The sequence below is a fragment of the Phycodurus eques genome, chromosome 19 (genome assembly GCF_024500275.1).
Source record: "Phycodurus eques isolate BA_2022a chromosome 19, UOR_Pequ_1.1, whole genome shotgun sequence".
Taxonomy (NCBI): Eukaryota; Metazoa; Chordata; class Actinopteri; order Syngnathiformes; family Syngnathidae; genus Phycodurus; species Phycodurus eques.
In genome coordinates, this window is record NC_084543.1 from 2,731,422 (window position 1) to 2,748,587 (window position 17,166).

The 17,166-nt window shown below is 40.0% G+C and overlaps 3 protein-coding genes across 3 annotated transcripts in view; 2 read left to right on the forward strand and 1 right to left on the reverse strand.

The window, feature by feature from the left end:
• Positions 1 to 9,748, forward strand: part of LOC133418241 (proteasome activator complex subunit 4B-like) — a 30,749-nt gene extending 21,001 nt beyond the window's left edge. Inside the window, 8 exon segments of the mRNA XM_061706720.1 lie at positions 163 to 368; positions 1,257 to 1,309; positions 1,311 to 1,343; positions 1,617 to 1,745; positions 3,043 to 3,198; positions 4,572 to 4,710; positions 6,244 to 6,377; positions 8,261 to 9,748. Coding sequence (XP_061562704.1) covers positions 163 to 368; positions 1,257 to 1,309; positions 1,311 to 1,343; positions 1,617 to 1,745; positions 3,043 to 3,198; positions 4,572 to 4,710; positions 6,244 to 6,377; positions 8,261 to 8,395 — 985 coding nt within the window. The 3' untranslated portion in view covers positions 8,396 to 9,748.
• A 1,101-nt stretch (positions 9,749 to 10,849) lies between these two features.
• On the reverse strand, positions 10,850 to 15,471 carry chac2 (ChaC, cation transport regulator homolog 2 (E. coli)). Its single transcript, XM_061706751.1, has 4 exons — positions 15,342 to 15,471; positions 13,315 to 13,451; positions 12,916 to 12,951; positions 10,850 to 11,502 (listed from the first exon to the last, which is right to left on the reverse strand). Exons 2-4 carry the CDS (start codon positions 13,447 to 13,449, stop codon positions 11,122 to 11,124), a joined length of 552 nt encoding a protein of 183 aa, XP_061562735.1. The 5' UTR covers positions 13,450 to 13,451; positions 15,342 to 15,471; the 3' UTR covers positions 10,850 to 11,121.
• Positions 12,310 to 17,166, forward strand: part of nrxn1a (neurexin 1a) — a 92,671-nt gene continuing 87,814 nt past the window's right edge. Inside the window, exons 1-2 of the mRNA XM_061706723.1 lie at positions 12,310 to 12,377; positions 16,971 to 17,095. The gene's annotated coding sequence lies outside the window, so the exon portion shown is untranslated. The remainder of the gene's footprint in view (positions 12,378 to 16,970; positions 17,096 to 17,166) is intronic.

Consider the following 17,166-nt stretch of genomic DNA (forward strand, 5'->3'; position numbering starts at 1 on the left):
AGCAGACAAAGTTATCGTCGTTTGAAATGCACGTGTAATTCTTTGATTTATGTTTAGTTTCACATCAATTTTGACAATTGTTCATTATCTGCCAACGGTTTGAGCTGTAAGCCAATTCTTGATGTGTCTGAACTTGTTCTCTCTTTCTTTCCCCCCCTCCAGTGTCCTGACCTACATCTTCATGATGGACGTGGCCCTGCCCCACACGCAGTCCACCTCCTCCCCTCACGTGGCCGACTTCGTCACCCGGGTGCTGGAGCGGCTCAAGCCCCTCACGTCCGAGGCGGAGATCCACAACCACGTGCACGAGGAGAACGCCCCCGAGACCACCGACGAGCGCACCCAGGCTGTCAAGCTGCTCAAGACGGGTCAGAATGCTGATTTTGCCCGCTTCTTGCAAAGCTAGGGAAAGAAATGTAGTGAATTGAGCGGGGGGGGGAAGAACACTCTAAAAGGTGGTCAGGTGGGGAGCTTACAAAAAGATGTCACAGGTCTAATTTTAGCCCGTGTTCCTGGTCACAAAGTGCTGCAGTGTGCATTAGAATGTATTAGTCATGCTCACTACAAAAATAGGCTACATTAAAAAAAAATAAAAAATAAAAAAAAAGGTTCAAACCACCCTTTTGGTCCTTTGCCTCCATTTTGTCTGGGTTAGCTTGCGTCCGTGATGAAATGAAGCATAATGTAAGTTCAGACGGTTGTATTTTGTCCCTGGACCCGATACAGTTTGCATATTGCAGATTAAATCAGATTCATTATATTTACACGGTGTCTGTCAAAAAATACATTTGATGTCATAATATGAATTAATTTATTTAATAAATCGTGTTGCCGTTTAAAATTTGTATTGCATTAAACAAAATGTCATGTTTTAATTTGTATTACTTTTATGTAATTCAATACTAACAATATTAAATATTATTTTCTTAATTATATTAATTATATCATTGTTTATAATGTACCACTCAAAGAATATATTCACTTAATGCAAAAATATTGTTTTTATATCATATTTAATTGTATTATAAAGTCCAGTAAGATTTTTCAATTTGTATTATTATGATTGATGATATTAATACATTAGCTTTTTCAAGTATTGCTTTAAAATAAAAATGTGAGCTCATTAAATCTGAAATGTATGAAAGCGTCACAGTGAGGTCACCCTGGCAGGTTTATTTTATGAACTAGCTTTTTATGTTGTGCGTGTGTGATTTTCTTTCCATTTTTTAAAATATATATATTTTTAATTTTTCTAGTCTTGAAATGGCTTCTGGCGAGCGCCGGGCGGACCTTCACTACACCTGTTACGCCAGCAACTTCAACTCCTGCCTCTGCTCTTCAAGGCAAGCATGCGCGCACGCACGCACGCACGCACACACACACACACACACACACACACACACACACACACACACACACACACACACACACACACACACACACACATAGAGAGTCCCAGTGCAACGTTATTACCCACTCCATCTTACTTGGCCATTAGACTCCATTTCTCTCTTCATTTACTCACAGCGCTGCCTCCCTGCTGTCGCCCTACCTTTCCCCACCTCTCTCTCATTCTCGCCGTCGCCCTCTTTTTCTCTCTCGCACCGCTCTCGCAGATTGCCCCGGTGGAGATTGATGAGAGTTATGATGAGATGAAACAGGACGCTCGCACATGCCTCTCCCTGATGTCCCAGGGCGTGCTCTATCCCCAACACATCCCTCTCGTCTTGGCAGCCCTGGAAGAGGTCACTCACACGCACAACATAGTGTTTTTTTTTTTTTTTTTTTTTTTATATACATTTGCCTTTATACACCAATCAAAATGCCACTGATGTGTAGACTTTTAGTTTGATTTGTTTCACGAAAGGTATGGCATTTACCATTAAGGAATGGCAGCCATTTTATGCAGTAGAGCAAAATGCCACCACTGATATACCAAAGACCACCGTAATGGGGTTCCTAAAAAGTATATTTATTATTGTAATCCACTGCAACATTATGCACTGTTTGAGCATTAACACTGTGCACAGGAAAAAGACAATGTACTTAGAGAATCGTTTAAAATGTATTGCATATAAGTTAAATAAAAATTGCACTCAAATAACTGTCTAAAAAGAAAGCGTTCTTAAAGATTAACTGTACTTTAACACTGTACTGTGCTTCAAGGTTTAGCAGAAAAATCTTTTTTAGTTTATGACGTCTAGCTTTTCTGTTAAAGTATTTTAGATGCTAACTTGCTGTATCTTCACTGTCCAGATCGGAATGTGACATCTAGCGTAATAATAATCTAGTTGTAATGCTCTTCAAAGGGGTTATGTAATCCTATTTTTTTTAGTTCAAGACTTCTAGCTTTGCTGCTGTTCAATGTTTTTTAAATGCTGAACAATGCTAACTTGCGATATATTAACCCTACAGGTAGTAATATTGAGCATTTCAGCTCCCCAAAAATGACCCCTTTACACCCCCCCGTTTTTTTTTTTTTTTTAGCTTTACAATCATTTAATGTTCACCAATGCTAATTTGTTACATATTCACCATAGGCCTTAAGATAAGAAAGTGACATCTAGCGTAAAAATAACGAAATGCTCTTTAAAAAAGGGTAATTTACACCATTTATTTTAGATTTTGACCTCTAGCTTTGCTGTTCTTCAAGTTGTTTAGATGCCAACTTGCTATATAGTCACCGTACAGATAGGAAAGTGACCCCAGCATAATAATCATGTACCAGTGATTGAAATTTTATGACCTCTGATTTTGATGTTTTGCCATTTTCACGCAATGTCACAAAACACAAACGTCCGCTCCCGTCCACCCTCTTACGCGTGATCATGTATGAAGCCGAATACATTATTCCGTCTGACAAGATTTGGAATTATGCGTCATGTAGCCGCCGAGGACGGCCTCATTCTTCACGCTCCCACATATTACCGTCCTTTGACATTTGAAGGTGGTCTACATGAACATACAAGACGATCTGCGGCAGATACGGACGCGGCGTGGCTACGCGAGCGCTAACCTGCGCGTTCACGCGTGTCCTTACAGATGGCCGGCAGCAAGTCGTGGCACGCGCGCTACTCGGTGCTGACCTACCTGCAGATTACTGTGTTCTCCAACTTATTCACACTGCTCAGCGTGCCCGTCGAGGTGCAACGAGTCCGCAAGCTGGTGATGCGTCTGCTGCTGGACGAGCAGCTTGAGGTGACATTAATTTAAAAAAGAAAGAAAAATGACTTATTTTGTTCTTGGGACGGTAGCGAGCACACCGTGTTGTTTTGTACACGTTCTAATTTTAAGCATCTTCACACGGAGATGACCAATTGCTTATATAATGCGACAGGGTTTTGAGTTATTGAAAGCAGTAAAATCAATGTTATTTCAAATGTTGAATGACTGGACAATGTGTTTATCTCTGTCACATTAAAATCATCCCAGTCTATATTAAGCAACGGATATTTGACAATTTGCCTTTCGGAAACTCCATTTCCCTTAATGCGAACAAAGAATGCAAAACGACACAACACAAGTACACTGATAATACAACAATTCTCACAGGCATATATTCTTTATCGTCCGCGAAGAACAACTAATACTGTGGAATGCTAAGTGACAGTCTCCAAGTGTATCCTTAAGTCTGTATTAAGGTATTTTCCCACATCAACTAGCCCATACATTGTGTATGTGCTGCTAAGGCGCCACAGTGTTGATTTCAGAGTGCTAACAGCAATAGACGAGCGGGAAAAGCATCCGCGCTACTTCCCGGTAGGCCGCTAATCTTGCACTTCCAAATATGGGCAAGCAGTCGCCCCTTCACCTTGCCCCACGATGAGCACCAAGAAAACCAAGTACAGTGTGAAAAGGCCTTTATACTGCCTCCGGGTGTCAAGATGCGCAAACCAGAAGGAGCAGCACAATCTCCATTTGAAGTGAAGCAAAAACTGTTTAATTCTTCACAGTGTATTGTCAGTGTATGTCTTGCTGTATGTTTTTATATATTGTTATTAAAAAACACATTTCACTAAACATTTTGGGAGGCTGAAATGTATTCATGGCTTTTGAATGAATTTCAATAGGGGAAGTGTTTTGACTCTTTAGTTACCGGTGTGGTCACAGCACGAATTAAGCTCATATCTCAAGGCACAACTTTGTATTTTATTTTCAGGCCATATTGCCCAGTCCTACTTAAAAGTCCACCACTAAATGGACTGTTTTCACCTTTGGAGGTTATTCTCTTATAAAAAGTAATGAGCCACATCTCATTATCATTTCATTATGTTGTTGGTGTTGGGCTTGTCCCATCAGGGGTCGCCACACTGAGTCACTCGCTCGATTTGTTTGGCACAGTTTTCATTATGAATGTCCCGATTACCTTATCCTTGAAGATAGTGTGTTGTCAAGTTCCACCTCTCGGCGGTGCTTCTTCATAATGTCTGCAAAAGGAGTTGTGCAGCTGAATCACCCCCTACAACCTTTTTTTTTTTTTTTTTTTTTTTTTTTTTTTTTTTTTAAAACTAAATACTTGATGCCTTTTCCTTCCTAAACCTGCCTCCTAATGGCCTCTGTCTTGTGTCTAGGTGAGGGACATGGCGGGCACCACCCTGAGTGGTTTGCTGCAGTGCCACTTCTTCCCTCTGGACCGCAGTCTGCAGACTCAACTGCAGACGCTGAGTCACACGTTACTAACCAAGGCCAGAGGAGAGCTGGCTTCCACGGGTACAAACACACACACACACACAAATATCAGGTACCCAGTTCACACACAAGCTTGGAGGACCCTCAATATGTGGGGTCTCCAAGCTTTTTCAAACTGAGAGCTACTTCTTGGGTACCGATTAAGACAAAGGACTACCAGTTTGTTACACATTTTTATTTATAGAGAACTTTAAAATCAACCTCAACTGCAACAAAAGTGCTGTACATAAATACAAAAGGAACTAAGAACAAGACAATTGAACAGCATCATTTCAAATCAACAACAAAGTTTAAAAAAAAAAAAAAAAAAAAAGAAAAGAAATACGACACTAAAACAAGGGCAGAGAATGTAAGGAATATAAATGAGTTTTAAGGCGTGTTTTAAAAATAAACAATGAGTCCAGTGAAGGGAAGCCAGTTATGTGCTCCCTCATACGCGTTCCAGTCAAGAGGACTGGACCGACTGGAGGCGTTTGAGGGGGGACACCAGGTGTTTTTACCTTTTCAAATGATCACTTCAGCAACATTCCTAGGAAATCACAATTTCCCATCACTGGTGAGCTATTTTTAGAACACCATGTTGGTGACCTCTGCTCCATATAGTGATGTCATGGCAAGGGTCGCGGGCGTGCTGGAGCCGATCCCAGCTATCTTCGGGCAGGAGACGGGGTACACCCCGAACTGGTCGCCAGCCAATCGCAGGGCACATAGAAACAAACAACCATTTGCACTCACATTCACACCTACGGGCAATTTAGAGTCTTCCATTAATGCAAGTTTTTGGGATGTGGGAGGAAACCGGAGTGCCCTACATGAGGAACAATTCAATTTGAAGGAACAAATAATTTTAACAAATAGTTTTAGATTATAGAAAGTAAAACAGCAGTTAAAACTGTTAATAATTACAAATACTACAATTAGAAAAGCAAAATAATTCTATTTACAGCTGTACATTATAGGAAAAAATGGAATGTCACATTCTAAATAAAAATGAAAAAGTGAGTAGAAAATAAGTGATAATGCAAAATTGTAAATCAAGAAAAGTATGAACAACAAAGAATAGTAATAGCAGACTCCTTTACTAAAATTTACATTGTGCACAGATTTATTCTACCAAGTAGCTAAAACAAATATACAAAAAAAATACGATTAGCCCATGAAATAGATACATTGAGTAAAAACAAAAGAATTATGCAATGACAAAAGAAATTCCACAAATATTTCTATTTTAATATTATTTTTTATATAAATTATACTATTCAGTGACGACAAAGCTATTAAAAAGTACTAAAAATCACAAAATACGTGACAAATACATGATTATTCTTATGATCATCTAAGATGGTGCAAACTGAATTAATAAATAAATAAAATTGCACCAAAAAACATGATTTAATTAATAAATGACAATATCCAATGACAACAAAATACTTAAGTCATCAAAAAAAAAGTGTTGATTAGTCTTGTGAACCGCTGTCATTTCACTCCTCAAATTACAAAACCCATCAACGTCCTTCACAAAAGGTGACGGCCATTTTGCTTGTGTCTTTGCAGATTTGGTGCGTCGCCACGCGGGAGTGCTGGGCCTGAGCGCGTGCATCCTGTCCAGTCCGTACGACGTACCCACCTGGATGCCGCAGATTCTGATGGACCTGAGCGACCACCTCAACGACCCGCAGCCCATCGAGGTACTCGCCCCGTTAAAAAAACAACATCAACAACAAACCGAGAGAATATCATAGCTTGCGTCCAATTTGTGTCCACTTGAGGAGAATATAGAGCCCCGGGTCTCAGATGTACACAATGTGGTCAATGGGTGTAAATAATGGATGAGCGCGGCACGCCAGCCAGCGATGATCATTCAGCAACTCGTTCTGCTGCAAAGTAAAAAAAACAACAACACACAGTTCAGTAGATTTTAAGACACCAACCAGTCCATTAAAAAAAGGTTTTGCAGCCGTCCGGTTCGAGTCGATCATTTAGTCAAATGAACCCGGCCCATCCATAACTCACGAGTACATCTTCACTCATATTGTGTTCACCTTTTCGTGCTCTGGCTGCTTATTTTCTCTCTCTCTCTCTCTCTCTCTCTCTTTCTCTTTCTCTCTACAGCCCTGTCGCACTAATTCTGAGGCCCGCGCGTGGCCTTTTACCATCAATAAATGAGAAGCGGCCTCGTTAGTTTTTAATCGCAAAAAGAGAAATGTCGCTAGAGAGATTGCTAGAAAGACTGAGGGCTAGGCAATGTGGCCTTAAAATGTCTAGCTGGCCTATATTTCACGAACAAGTTTCCTTTATGTATTTATTGCTCAAGCAAAGGAAACTGGCAGTCATTTCCAAAAATATCAGTCTGTTTTGGAGCAATCGTAAATAACTCATTCTCTTTGGAAGGCCCCAAAGTGAAACGCCGCCATGTTTTGGTGTGACATCAGCGAGGGAACTGGAGACCAAATTCACTGCATAGCCGGTGTAGAAACAGGAATATACTACACTGTGAAGCGGTCTTATTTTATATAGTAACGAGTCGCTGTCGGGCGGAAACCTCGCACCTCCAAAATGACAACATTTCAGGAAATAAAAAAAACACCGCTTTGTTCAAGTTGGTATTATACCTTATCTTGCTATCATATACCAATTTATACTCTCAACGTAACCACACCCCAAAATTATCTTCCATCGGCAATACACAAAAAAATGGCTAATTTATTACGCTGTCATTAATTAAAAGGGTAGCTGTCCACATCAAAGTATGCGCTCACGACCAGACTTTATACTTCACAAAAGCAGTCGATTGTGGTTACGTCTTCTTCCCAAACTCTTTCAAATGTCTTGGAGCCATGATTTATTGCAATACGTAAAACGATGATCTGACGAAGCAGTGTAATAATAGGTGGAAATTAATCTTCGCACCAGCTTAACTTCGTGGCTGACCATTTCGTTCTTCACTGAAGCATGACAGCGGTACATTTTTATGAAAACAGGCTCACTCAAATATAGCTAACCTAACTATTTTCTTTTGTTATTGTCTCAAAATATCCAGACTTTCCATCTTGAGGCGACAAAATGCCACACGGCTCCCACAGAGTGAGGGAGTTTTACAATACTTCTCAGACAGTTCAAGAAAGTGAACAGATTTGTTGTCAAGCTATTTTCAACGATTTAATTGGTTAATAATGTGTAGAAATAACATGACGTGACCACTAGTATCGATTTGTGAAAAAATATGCAATTGACCATATTTGGACATACCAGGTTTCCGCCGGACAGTGACGACATGAAAAAGTAACACAGCACCTCTCCAACTTTCTCACACACTTTTCTCATGTAGCGATGTACAGGTGAGGCAAGGTGACCTCTGCCACGGCATTTTGTGCTCAGTCAGTGCTTGTGTCTGTGGGAGTTATTGTGGAGCCATACAATTTGGAAACATCCCCATAGACTGCATTTTCTTCCATTCCAAAACTTGTGTCCAAAGGGTAGCGGATCTCAACCTTCATTGAGCTGAGGCACATAATTTAGATTAGAAAATGTGGATCCCTGCAGTTGTGCGTGTGTTTTGTTTGGTTCCAAGATGACCGTAAAGAAGACCCTATCGGAGTTCCGTCGTACGCACCACGACAACTGGCAGGCGCATCGGCAGCGCTTCACCGACGACCAGCTGCTGGTGCTCACAGACTTGCTGGTGTCGCCGTGCTACTACGCTTGAAAAAAATGGCAATGCTAGGAACTGTTTTGTCTGTTTGTTTTTGTTTGTTTGCTTGCTCGAGTGACATTTAACGAAGGTGGGAGCGTTGCCGCTGGGAAGCTACCCGGAGAGTCAGCCTTCATCTTCTTAACTGGATGAGGACAAACCGTTAACACTCCCTTGGAAAACTGGTTTGGGTTTATCTTTTAAAAGTACCGTAATTTCTCGTGTATAATGCACATTTCCCCCCCAAAAAAATTGTCTAAAGGTCAATAGTGCGCATTATACATAGGTATAGCGTAAAATGGGCGTAAAAAAACTTTTAACATTTTCTTAGGGGTTAGAGGTTATGAAAAAGCTGTACTTTCATTCCAATATGCCACCCCCACCTAGAGGTTATGAGAAAGGTGTAGCCTACACTTTCATTCCAATATGACAGGGGTACGGATGACTGCATATAATAAGTTTACATACCCTGGCAGAATTTGTGAAATATTGTTTTTAAATACGACTGATAACTGAATAACCATCATCCATTTCTTTAAGGTTCGTTTGTTTAACGATAGTGCTTTTCTGAAATGCTTGACAGTTTAAATTGAATCACATTAAAATAAAATTAAATGTTTTACCTGGCTTTTCACGTTTTCTTTAAAGAATTGTACCCATCTTAAAAAAATTCTGCCTAGGTAATCGAACATTGGAGCACAAATGTGTTTTCTCATTTACTAAATAAAAGTGGGGCTGTGAATTTCAAAATAAGACCAAGTAAATAAAAAAAGTATTATGTGTTCAAATAAAGTGCTTAACTTCAGAATATTTTTTTGAAAAAACTAAAAAATACAGATATTTCATGTTTTGATCATATGGGTAGAAGCAAAATCATGCTTGTAAAGATACATTATACATAGGTAGAAGGGTTTTCCAGAATTTGAGGTCAACTTTGGGGGTGCGTATTGTACATGGGTGCGCATTATACACAAGAAATTACAGTAAATATTTTTTGATTCATTATTATGCTTGTTATAATCCTTCATGTGGAGAATCAGCTGTTCTTGGATTAGTTAAGGCGTCACATAACATATCAGTTATATGCTGAATATACAGTAAATATTTAGCTTTGTAAATATGTATATAGTGTATTATATGTTAGCAAAAAAGTACATTGCTTGGTAATTTTTGCTACAAATGCGCACATTTTGCATAAAATGTGCCTAGGATGCTTTAAGTACATAATTATGACCTTACTAATATACAAATCTAAATGTGATGTATAATTTATTTAAATAATATAATTAAGTCTGTGAAAACCTATATAAAAGCATTTATATGTATTGATGATACTATATTGTTCAATAAATGGATCATCTGCACAGACATGTACTTTTTAATTCAGTTTTGTGGACAGTCCATTGGCTCAAGCGGTCGTCTCACAACAGAAAGATTGCCGGTTAGAACCCTGTTTCAGGTAAGGCTAAGCTTTAATATTTTAATTGTTTTTTCATGTGTTCATCAACAGAAACACGTGAAGAAATATGTTGTTTAATCCAGATGAAACCCACAAAATGGAACATGAGTAATTATCTAACTATACTAATATATGCTCAGTTTTTGTGCTCAGACCAGTTCATGCTCAAAATCTGAACTTTGTACTCACTGGGGCTTCAGACCAGAGGGGAGGCACAACAGCTCCAGAAAACTCAAGGGAAAAAAATAATGAAATATATGACTAGTCCTCCTTTGGGAACACATTTTTTTTAACGTCGCTCTGTTTCCTTCACCATCTCCATCTGCTGGACTTCCCCTTCGTCTGTTCGTTTAGGCTTTGTTCGTGTAGTTTGACGCAGCAAGTGTTTTTGCGTCATCGCTTCCAACTGGAAGCACGTGACGACACTTTTGCATAAGAACACATTGAAGCTGAAGGTAGCGTATTGACTGTGTGCTTTACAGACAGACACAAACCCTGAGACTGACGATCAGCTATAGTGAAATGCAGTGGTACCTCGGCTTACGAGTCGTTCGAGAGATGAGCTGTTGGTTGGTTTATTTTTATTTCTTTTGATATTTGTTTTGCTTTGACTTGTGAGGAAAACCTTGAGATAAGAGCGGTGTATGGCGGCAGTGAATTGGACTCACTTCACAACAAGCAGCAGTTTGATAGATGGTGAACAATTTTTCCGAAGAGGCTTCGAGCTGATGACGAGGCTTTGCCATTCCCAGTTGAAGTTTACTGTCAAACTAAACAGCAAACTAAAAGAATTACATAAAACACAACTTGCAGAAGTGTGCTTGCGTCATGCTAAGGCACAATGGAAAACCCCATAGACGGGCTCATGAAAGTAGCATCAATTTTACGGTAGTCGTAAACCTTTAAACCAGTGAATTTGAACACAAACAGTCTGGCAACACGTATAGATAAGATGAAATAACACACGCATATATTCTTTATCCTCGAAAAATGACGAATACTACTGCAGCTTACTGAGCTGAGTTGTCTTCTTAATTTATTAGGTATTATACTGCACCCTGGTGGCCAAAGCGTACACAGCAGAAGGAGGTGCACAATGTGAATGGGCACAGAAGCATGAACTCATGATGCATAAACAGTTCAATGCTTTATATTCTACAATATTTAATTATGATAGTATTATGATTTTCTAAAGTCCAATAGTGTAGAAAGCTATTTGTCCAATAATAACGGCGCAAATTCAACTCGTAACTCAAGGCACCACTGTAATGACACTTTGGAATTATTTGCGAGAGCCGTTGTGCTCTAGTCTCTGGCGTACGAGCGTCTCCAGACGAAACAAGTGCGTGTCGTTGTCCTCGGGCAGGATGCTCCTGACGGCGTCGGCCAGCTGAAACAGATACTCCGTGTTCTGCCCGCTGGGCCCCGTGGAGCGCACGATCTGATTGGCTATCTCCTCCAAGGGGGCGGGGCCCAGGTAGTCGGGGTTGTCCCGCGAGCTGATGTAGAGCAGGGTCCGGTTGGGCGGCGGCGCCAGCGGCGGGCGCGGGTGGAAGGCCACGGCCATGACGTGGTAGCCGTCCTTTTCCCGGTGGTCCAGGTAGCGCTTCACTTCCTGCTCGCGGCCCGTGGGGAGCTTGTAGGCCACGCCCCAAACGCAACTCTGATTGCACACGGGAATAACAATTAATAAGGTTGCAAACGGGTGGAAAATTTGGGAAATATTCCAAATTGGAAACTTTTCACGGGAATAATGGGAATTGAGACTACATTAATGGAACTATATCACATTCAAGCACAAATATATATATAAATAGCTCTCCTTGGCCATACGCGAGAGGATAACCGTACCGTAATTGATTTAAAAAATAAAAATAAAATTCACTACCCTCGAGCAGCAGCATATCCGAAACTAGCACGTTCTTTCCCGATTGTGCCTCTAAAGGGGGAGTGGGGATTGAGGTCTTCTTCTGACCCGTTTGGATGCTTTTAACATTGTTTGTTAACATTAAGTTAAGTTAACTCTATTAAGGCAAAGTTATGTGGTTGTTTTAAATATGCAAAAGGTTTGTTTGTTTTGTTTAATGTTGAGTTTGCCAATAAACGGCTTGAAGTTTGTTCATGATCTCAAGTTTTTGGTCACAAGTCAAAGCAAACAAATTGGCCGAACGACGTCTCGTATCTTCAAAAGCTTGTAAGTCGGGTCTCCCGTATCTCAAGGCACCACTGTTTTTCCAGAAACTGCGTGTAAAACCAAGACTACTTCTGCAACTATATGCAGTGATGTTCTCAGATATGCATCGTTGGCCTCTTTAATGCAGATTTTCTCAGCGTTATCGCCTCCCCCGACGAGCGGGGGAAAATTATCTCCCATCCAAGGTCGCAGTACGAGGCGTCAGCCTCACTTTTGTTTCAGCGGAATACGAGATACCTTTTTTTTTTTTTTATCGTACCGTGACCTTGGTACAGTGAAACAATGGAGCTCTTTTGTATGCTGTTGGCGTCCGAAATTGCGCTCTTACGGTGACAGCTTACAAGGTAGTCAAAGTTATGATCGTTGGCTGCTAATTGCCATTTTACGGCTGTATAATGACGTGTTGATTCATTAATCTTAATCTGTTATGATAGTAAAGGTGACAGGAAGTAGGTGCCATAAACGCCATGGATGTGCTTGGATGGTAAAATGAAGACATACAGTAACTAGCCCTTCTGCTAAAATATAAAGAAAATGACTGCTTCACGATATTCAAAATATGAACATCTTTATGTTTGAACTACTTTTAAACTACTTTATTTTCCACGCCTCCATTTAAGGACCTTTTAGTATTGTTGTTTCATCAATACTGTGAAAATAAACATGGTAGAATTATTTTTTTGAATAATAACAAGATAATGACAACCATAGTCACATTAAGGTGGTCGGGATGTAGTTAAAAAAAAACTATATATATATATATATAATGTGTGTATATGTATATATATATTTGTGTGTGTGTGTATATATATTATCGCTATACACACACACACACACACACACACACACAGGCAGTTCTAATTAAATTGAAGGTTTGCTTACCTCAGGGTCCTCCACAAGTGTCACCACCCGGCCAGGCTGTGAAAAGAAAAGTGTCAGAATGTATGTAGTACATAGTGTATATATGTACTACTATGTCTATGAACTGATAATACCTGTGAGTGACTAGATACTGTATTGAGAGTCGGGGTTGAACGACTAAAGATGATCTTTTTTTGTAGTTGACGTAGTTAATCCCCCGTTATTTGCGGAAAAGCCCGTTTATGCGCGTTTTTTTAATTTATTTTTTTATAAAAGGACTGTACTTGTACTTGAAGTACATAATTCTGAAGTACTTCGGGGGGGGGGGTTATGTTAAGAACTTTTCCTGACATGAAGTAACACTGACGTTTTAGGAACAAGCGAACGCAACACGAGCATGTGTTGTGACGTCATACTCACTTGACCAGGCACTCCGCGGTGGTCGGTGCTCCCCTGCCAGAAGCGTCGACTGAAGCCCTTAATGTAACCAATTCGCTTTTCCTCGTAGGGAAAGTCCACCTTCCAAATAAGGGAGCCGTAGCCGAACACCCACATGACTAACCCAAAAATAAAATACAAAAATGATAGTTATAATAAAATTAATGGCTTACTTGGGGGAGTAACGGGTCATAAAATATTATACACAGTAATATTCCGGACATTAAGAAGCAAATGTTAAACTCGTCAAAGTCGACCAGTGTGGCGTAACAAAGTCCGGTTGTGTTCCAAATTCAAGCGTTGATGGTCGAGTGGAAGGTGCATTTTAGGGCTTGACAGGCACGATTCTCATATAATGTAGTTCATTATGAATAGCTAGACTATATATAGGGTTTATTATTAAAGACACAACGTATCTAGTGCACCGCTGACCGCGTGTAGTATTTATTTTGAAGGTATCGCTGTCGCTACCGGAAGTGTCGCTCAAGCTGAAGCTAGCTAGCACCTGCTGTTGTGCAACACATCACCGGTGATAACCACAAAAAAATTGTTTTGTTTGCACTATCACCTTCTCTAATGTGGTCATTATTATTTAGTCACTTTGCCAAAACGTCATAGCGTCTCATTAAACTGTCTCCCGTTCGCTTAATCGAGTTATAGCTGATGTTAGCGTCAGTGAACGTCAAAACTGTTTCCTAGCTTAGTTTTAGCAACCGGACGCCAGGGGTCGCTGACTTTCCTTTACCGTGAATCACCAACCGCGGACTCCAGAAGCAAATATTTTGTCACGTTATTATAGAGTTCCCCTTAAAAAAGACATGCATTTTTCATAATTCATAAGAGTTCCCATGCCACAGACATGTTATTAAGCCACTTGGGAACAGTTGTCTATTGCGAAAATGAATGGAAACTATATCCTATAAAGTGGGAGCGAAAATAATTTATTGGGAGTAAGATGTGTTGCAATGTAAACCTCTAAGGAAATGGAATACGGTGTAATGTGCTGATGAAGGCGACATTGGTGATAATAGTCTTCCCCCTCTATATCTCAGATATTTACAAATAAACAGTGCATGGAGCCTTGAGATACGAGTGACCCGACTTACGAGGTTTTCGCAATATGAGCCGTCATTCGGCCGATTTTCTTTATTTTTTACTTTTTGCTCTGACTTGCAAGTCAAAATTTGAGATACAAGCGCTGTATGGTGGCAGTGAACTCGGCTCACTTCACAACAAGCAGCAGTTTGGCAGAGAGTGAACAGCTTTTTTTCTTTTTTTGGACAAACATAACTTTGCCTTTGGCTAGCTTAATCCTAGCACACAATGTAAAACGCCATAGATGGGCTAACAAATATAGATAATTTCGGTGTAATAAGCCTTTTAGCAATTGATATTTGTGTACAAATGGTGCATCAACACAAGTCGACAGACAATGTAACAATACTCACGCATATGTAAAACGACTAATGTTACTCCCACTAAGTCATAGTCACTTAGTCACTAAGAATAGTTGGGAAAGTCTTCAAATTTCTCTGCATGACTGTAATATACTGCCTCCCCCGTGCCCAAGTCCTGCACACAGGTAGGAGTCACAATTAAGTCATCCGGATGCACAAAGTAATTATTTACATTCTATATAAATTCTGTAGTTTTTACTGTGTTTTATGAATTACAATATTATGGAGTGCTATTTTCTGTATTCAAAAATGTTCAACCGTTGAGTGAACACTGTTGAGAGCAGTAGATACATTTAACCTTCCAATTATTTTTTTGTGGAAATACAATAACAGTTTAATGTGTTCACAAATTGTATTTTTTTGCCAATACGGTTTTTCCGACTTTAAATAGCATGGCATTCTTAACTGGCATGTCCTTTGATTAATTCTTTAGCATTCAGCCCCCCCGCCCCCAGTCACTCGGATGTTCCGTTGTCACTGCAATTAAGTGTTTTTAGTCTGCTTTTAAAAGACGTGTTAACACTTTAACCTCCCCGCGTCCCCCCAACTAACCTCATGGATTTTATGCTACTCCTGCCGCGATTGAGGTCAGGTGGTTGCGGGTGCGGGTGGGAAAAAAAGGCCTTCCAAAAAAAACCCTCCAAAAGCTAAACACAAAGAAAGAGCCTCTTGATCCCGTGACTCCCATTTCGAGAAGGGTTGATCATGAAAGTGCTCTCTGTGCGTCCCTTAAGATTGTGACTATGCAACATTGTGGCGAAGCGGACGCATGATAAGAAAGCCAGTGTGGGCAATCTCTACTGACCATAAGTTAAAAAAATAAAAATAAATTGTCTCAGGTTGGACGTAGAAAAGTGGGACACTTCTTAGTCGAGTCCTGTAGTATTTCTTGCATTCATGCAGTTTTATTAATTTTTTTTTGTATTCATTAATCTCTCAATCTTGTTAATTGAATTACGGCAAATCATAAAATACTCAAATATTAGTACAATTGATTGATTGTAATTCATTTTAATATTATCCCCTCGTTTTTGTCTGACAATATTTACTAACAGTAGTTTTTATTATTTAGTATGTTTTTGAACATTCTTTTGCTGTTTTACTGCTTCACAGATGCAAATGTGACAGTTCTCAGGACTGTTTTAAATTTCTCCAACTGCCCCATAAAAATACACACACACATGATTTGGACTCTTTAACTGTTTTAAGATTCTCCCATGATCCGTCATAGTCTGATGGGAACACAGACAGTTCTGGCCCGTATCTATCCCACCGTGAACACCCTCCTAAACGCGTAATGTCTCCAGGCGAAATCTTGAATGCAGCATGCCCTCCGTGTTGTTAGTTATTCCATCCATTAAGCAAGCAGAGAAGCTGACAGGCACAACAAACGTCACGTAAAAGGAGGTTGGTTTTTGTTATTTTTTCGCTCCTCGCCCTTCCTCCGTGCGTAGCGGCGTCCATGTTGTTTAGGATGAAGCTAGTGTGTGTAAAGGAGATTAGTGCTGATCCTAATTTGTTTGAGAATACAGAAGCGCCGCCTGGCTTTCTCTCTGCGGCTGAGATCAGATAGAAGAAGCTCCGTCAGCAAGTTCAATGATTGATTTTCTTCTTCATTTAATTTTTAATGAGCTACAATACAACACTAAATTGGGGTCATTGTAACCTTTGGGGATATTTTTCTTTGCCTGCTTGTGTCTAATCACGATTTATTTTTATTTTTTAATGTTCTAGTTGCCAGCAGTGCATGTTCGTATTTGAATATACTGAGCAATTCAGGGAAGCTCCTTTTCTACCCAATCACGGCACCCGCCTGTTCACCTGTGGGATGTTCCAAACAGGTGTTTGATGAGCATTCCTCAACTTTCTCAGTGTTTTTTGCCACCTGTCCCAGCTTTTATGGAACGTGTTGCAGCCATAAAATTCTACGTTAATGAATATTTGCTAAAAACAATAAAGTTGATCAGTTTGAACATAAAATATCTTGTCTTTGTAGTGTATTCAATTAAATATAGGTGGAACATGATTTGCAAATCATTGTATTCTGTTTTTATTTGTGTAACACAACGTCCCAACTTCATTGGAATTGGGGTTGTACATATACACACACACACACACACACCATCGTCTTCTCAGCTACTCCACTAACTGCGCGTGTACGTGTGTGTGTTTTCATGACAGCGCTCCTGCAGATCAATGATCACAGTTGCCTAGCAACCAGCTGATGGCGAGGAGGAGAGCGCGAGCGAGTGAGCAAAGACAAAGACGTGCGGAGGTCTGGAGAAGGAGTAAATGGATGATAGGAAGTAAGAGAGTGTGTCAAATCAGCTGTGTGTGTGTGTCATTGTGTTGATACTATGGCACTAGAAATAGAACA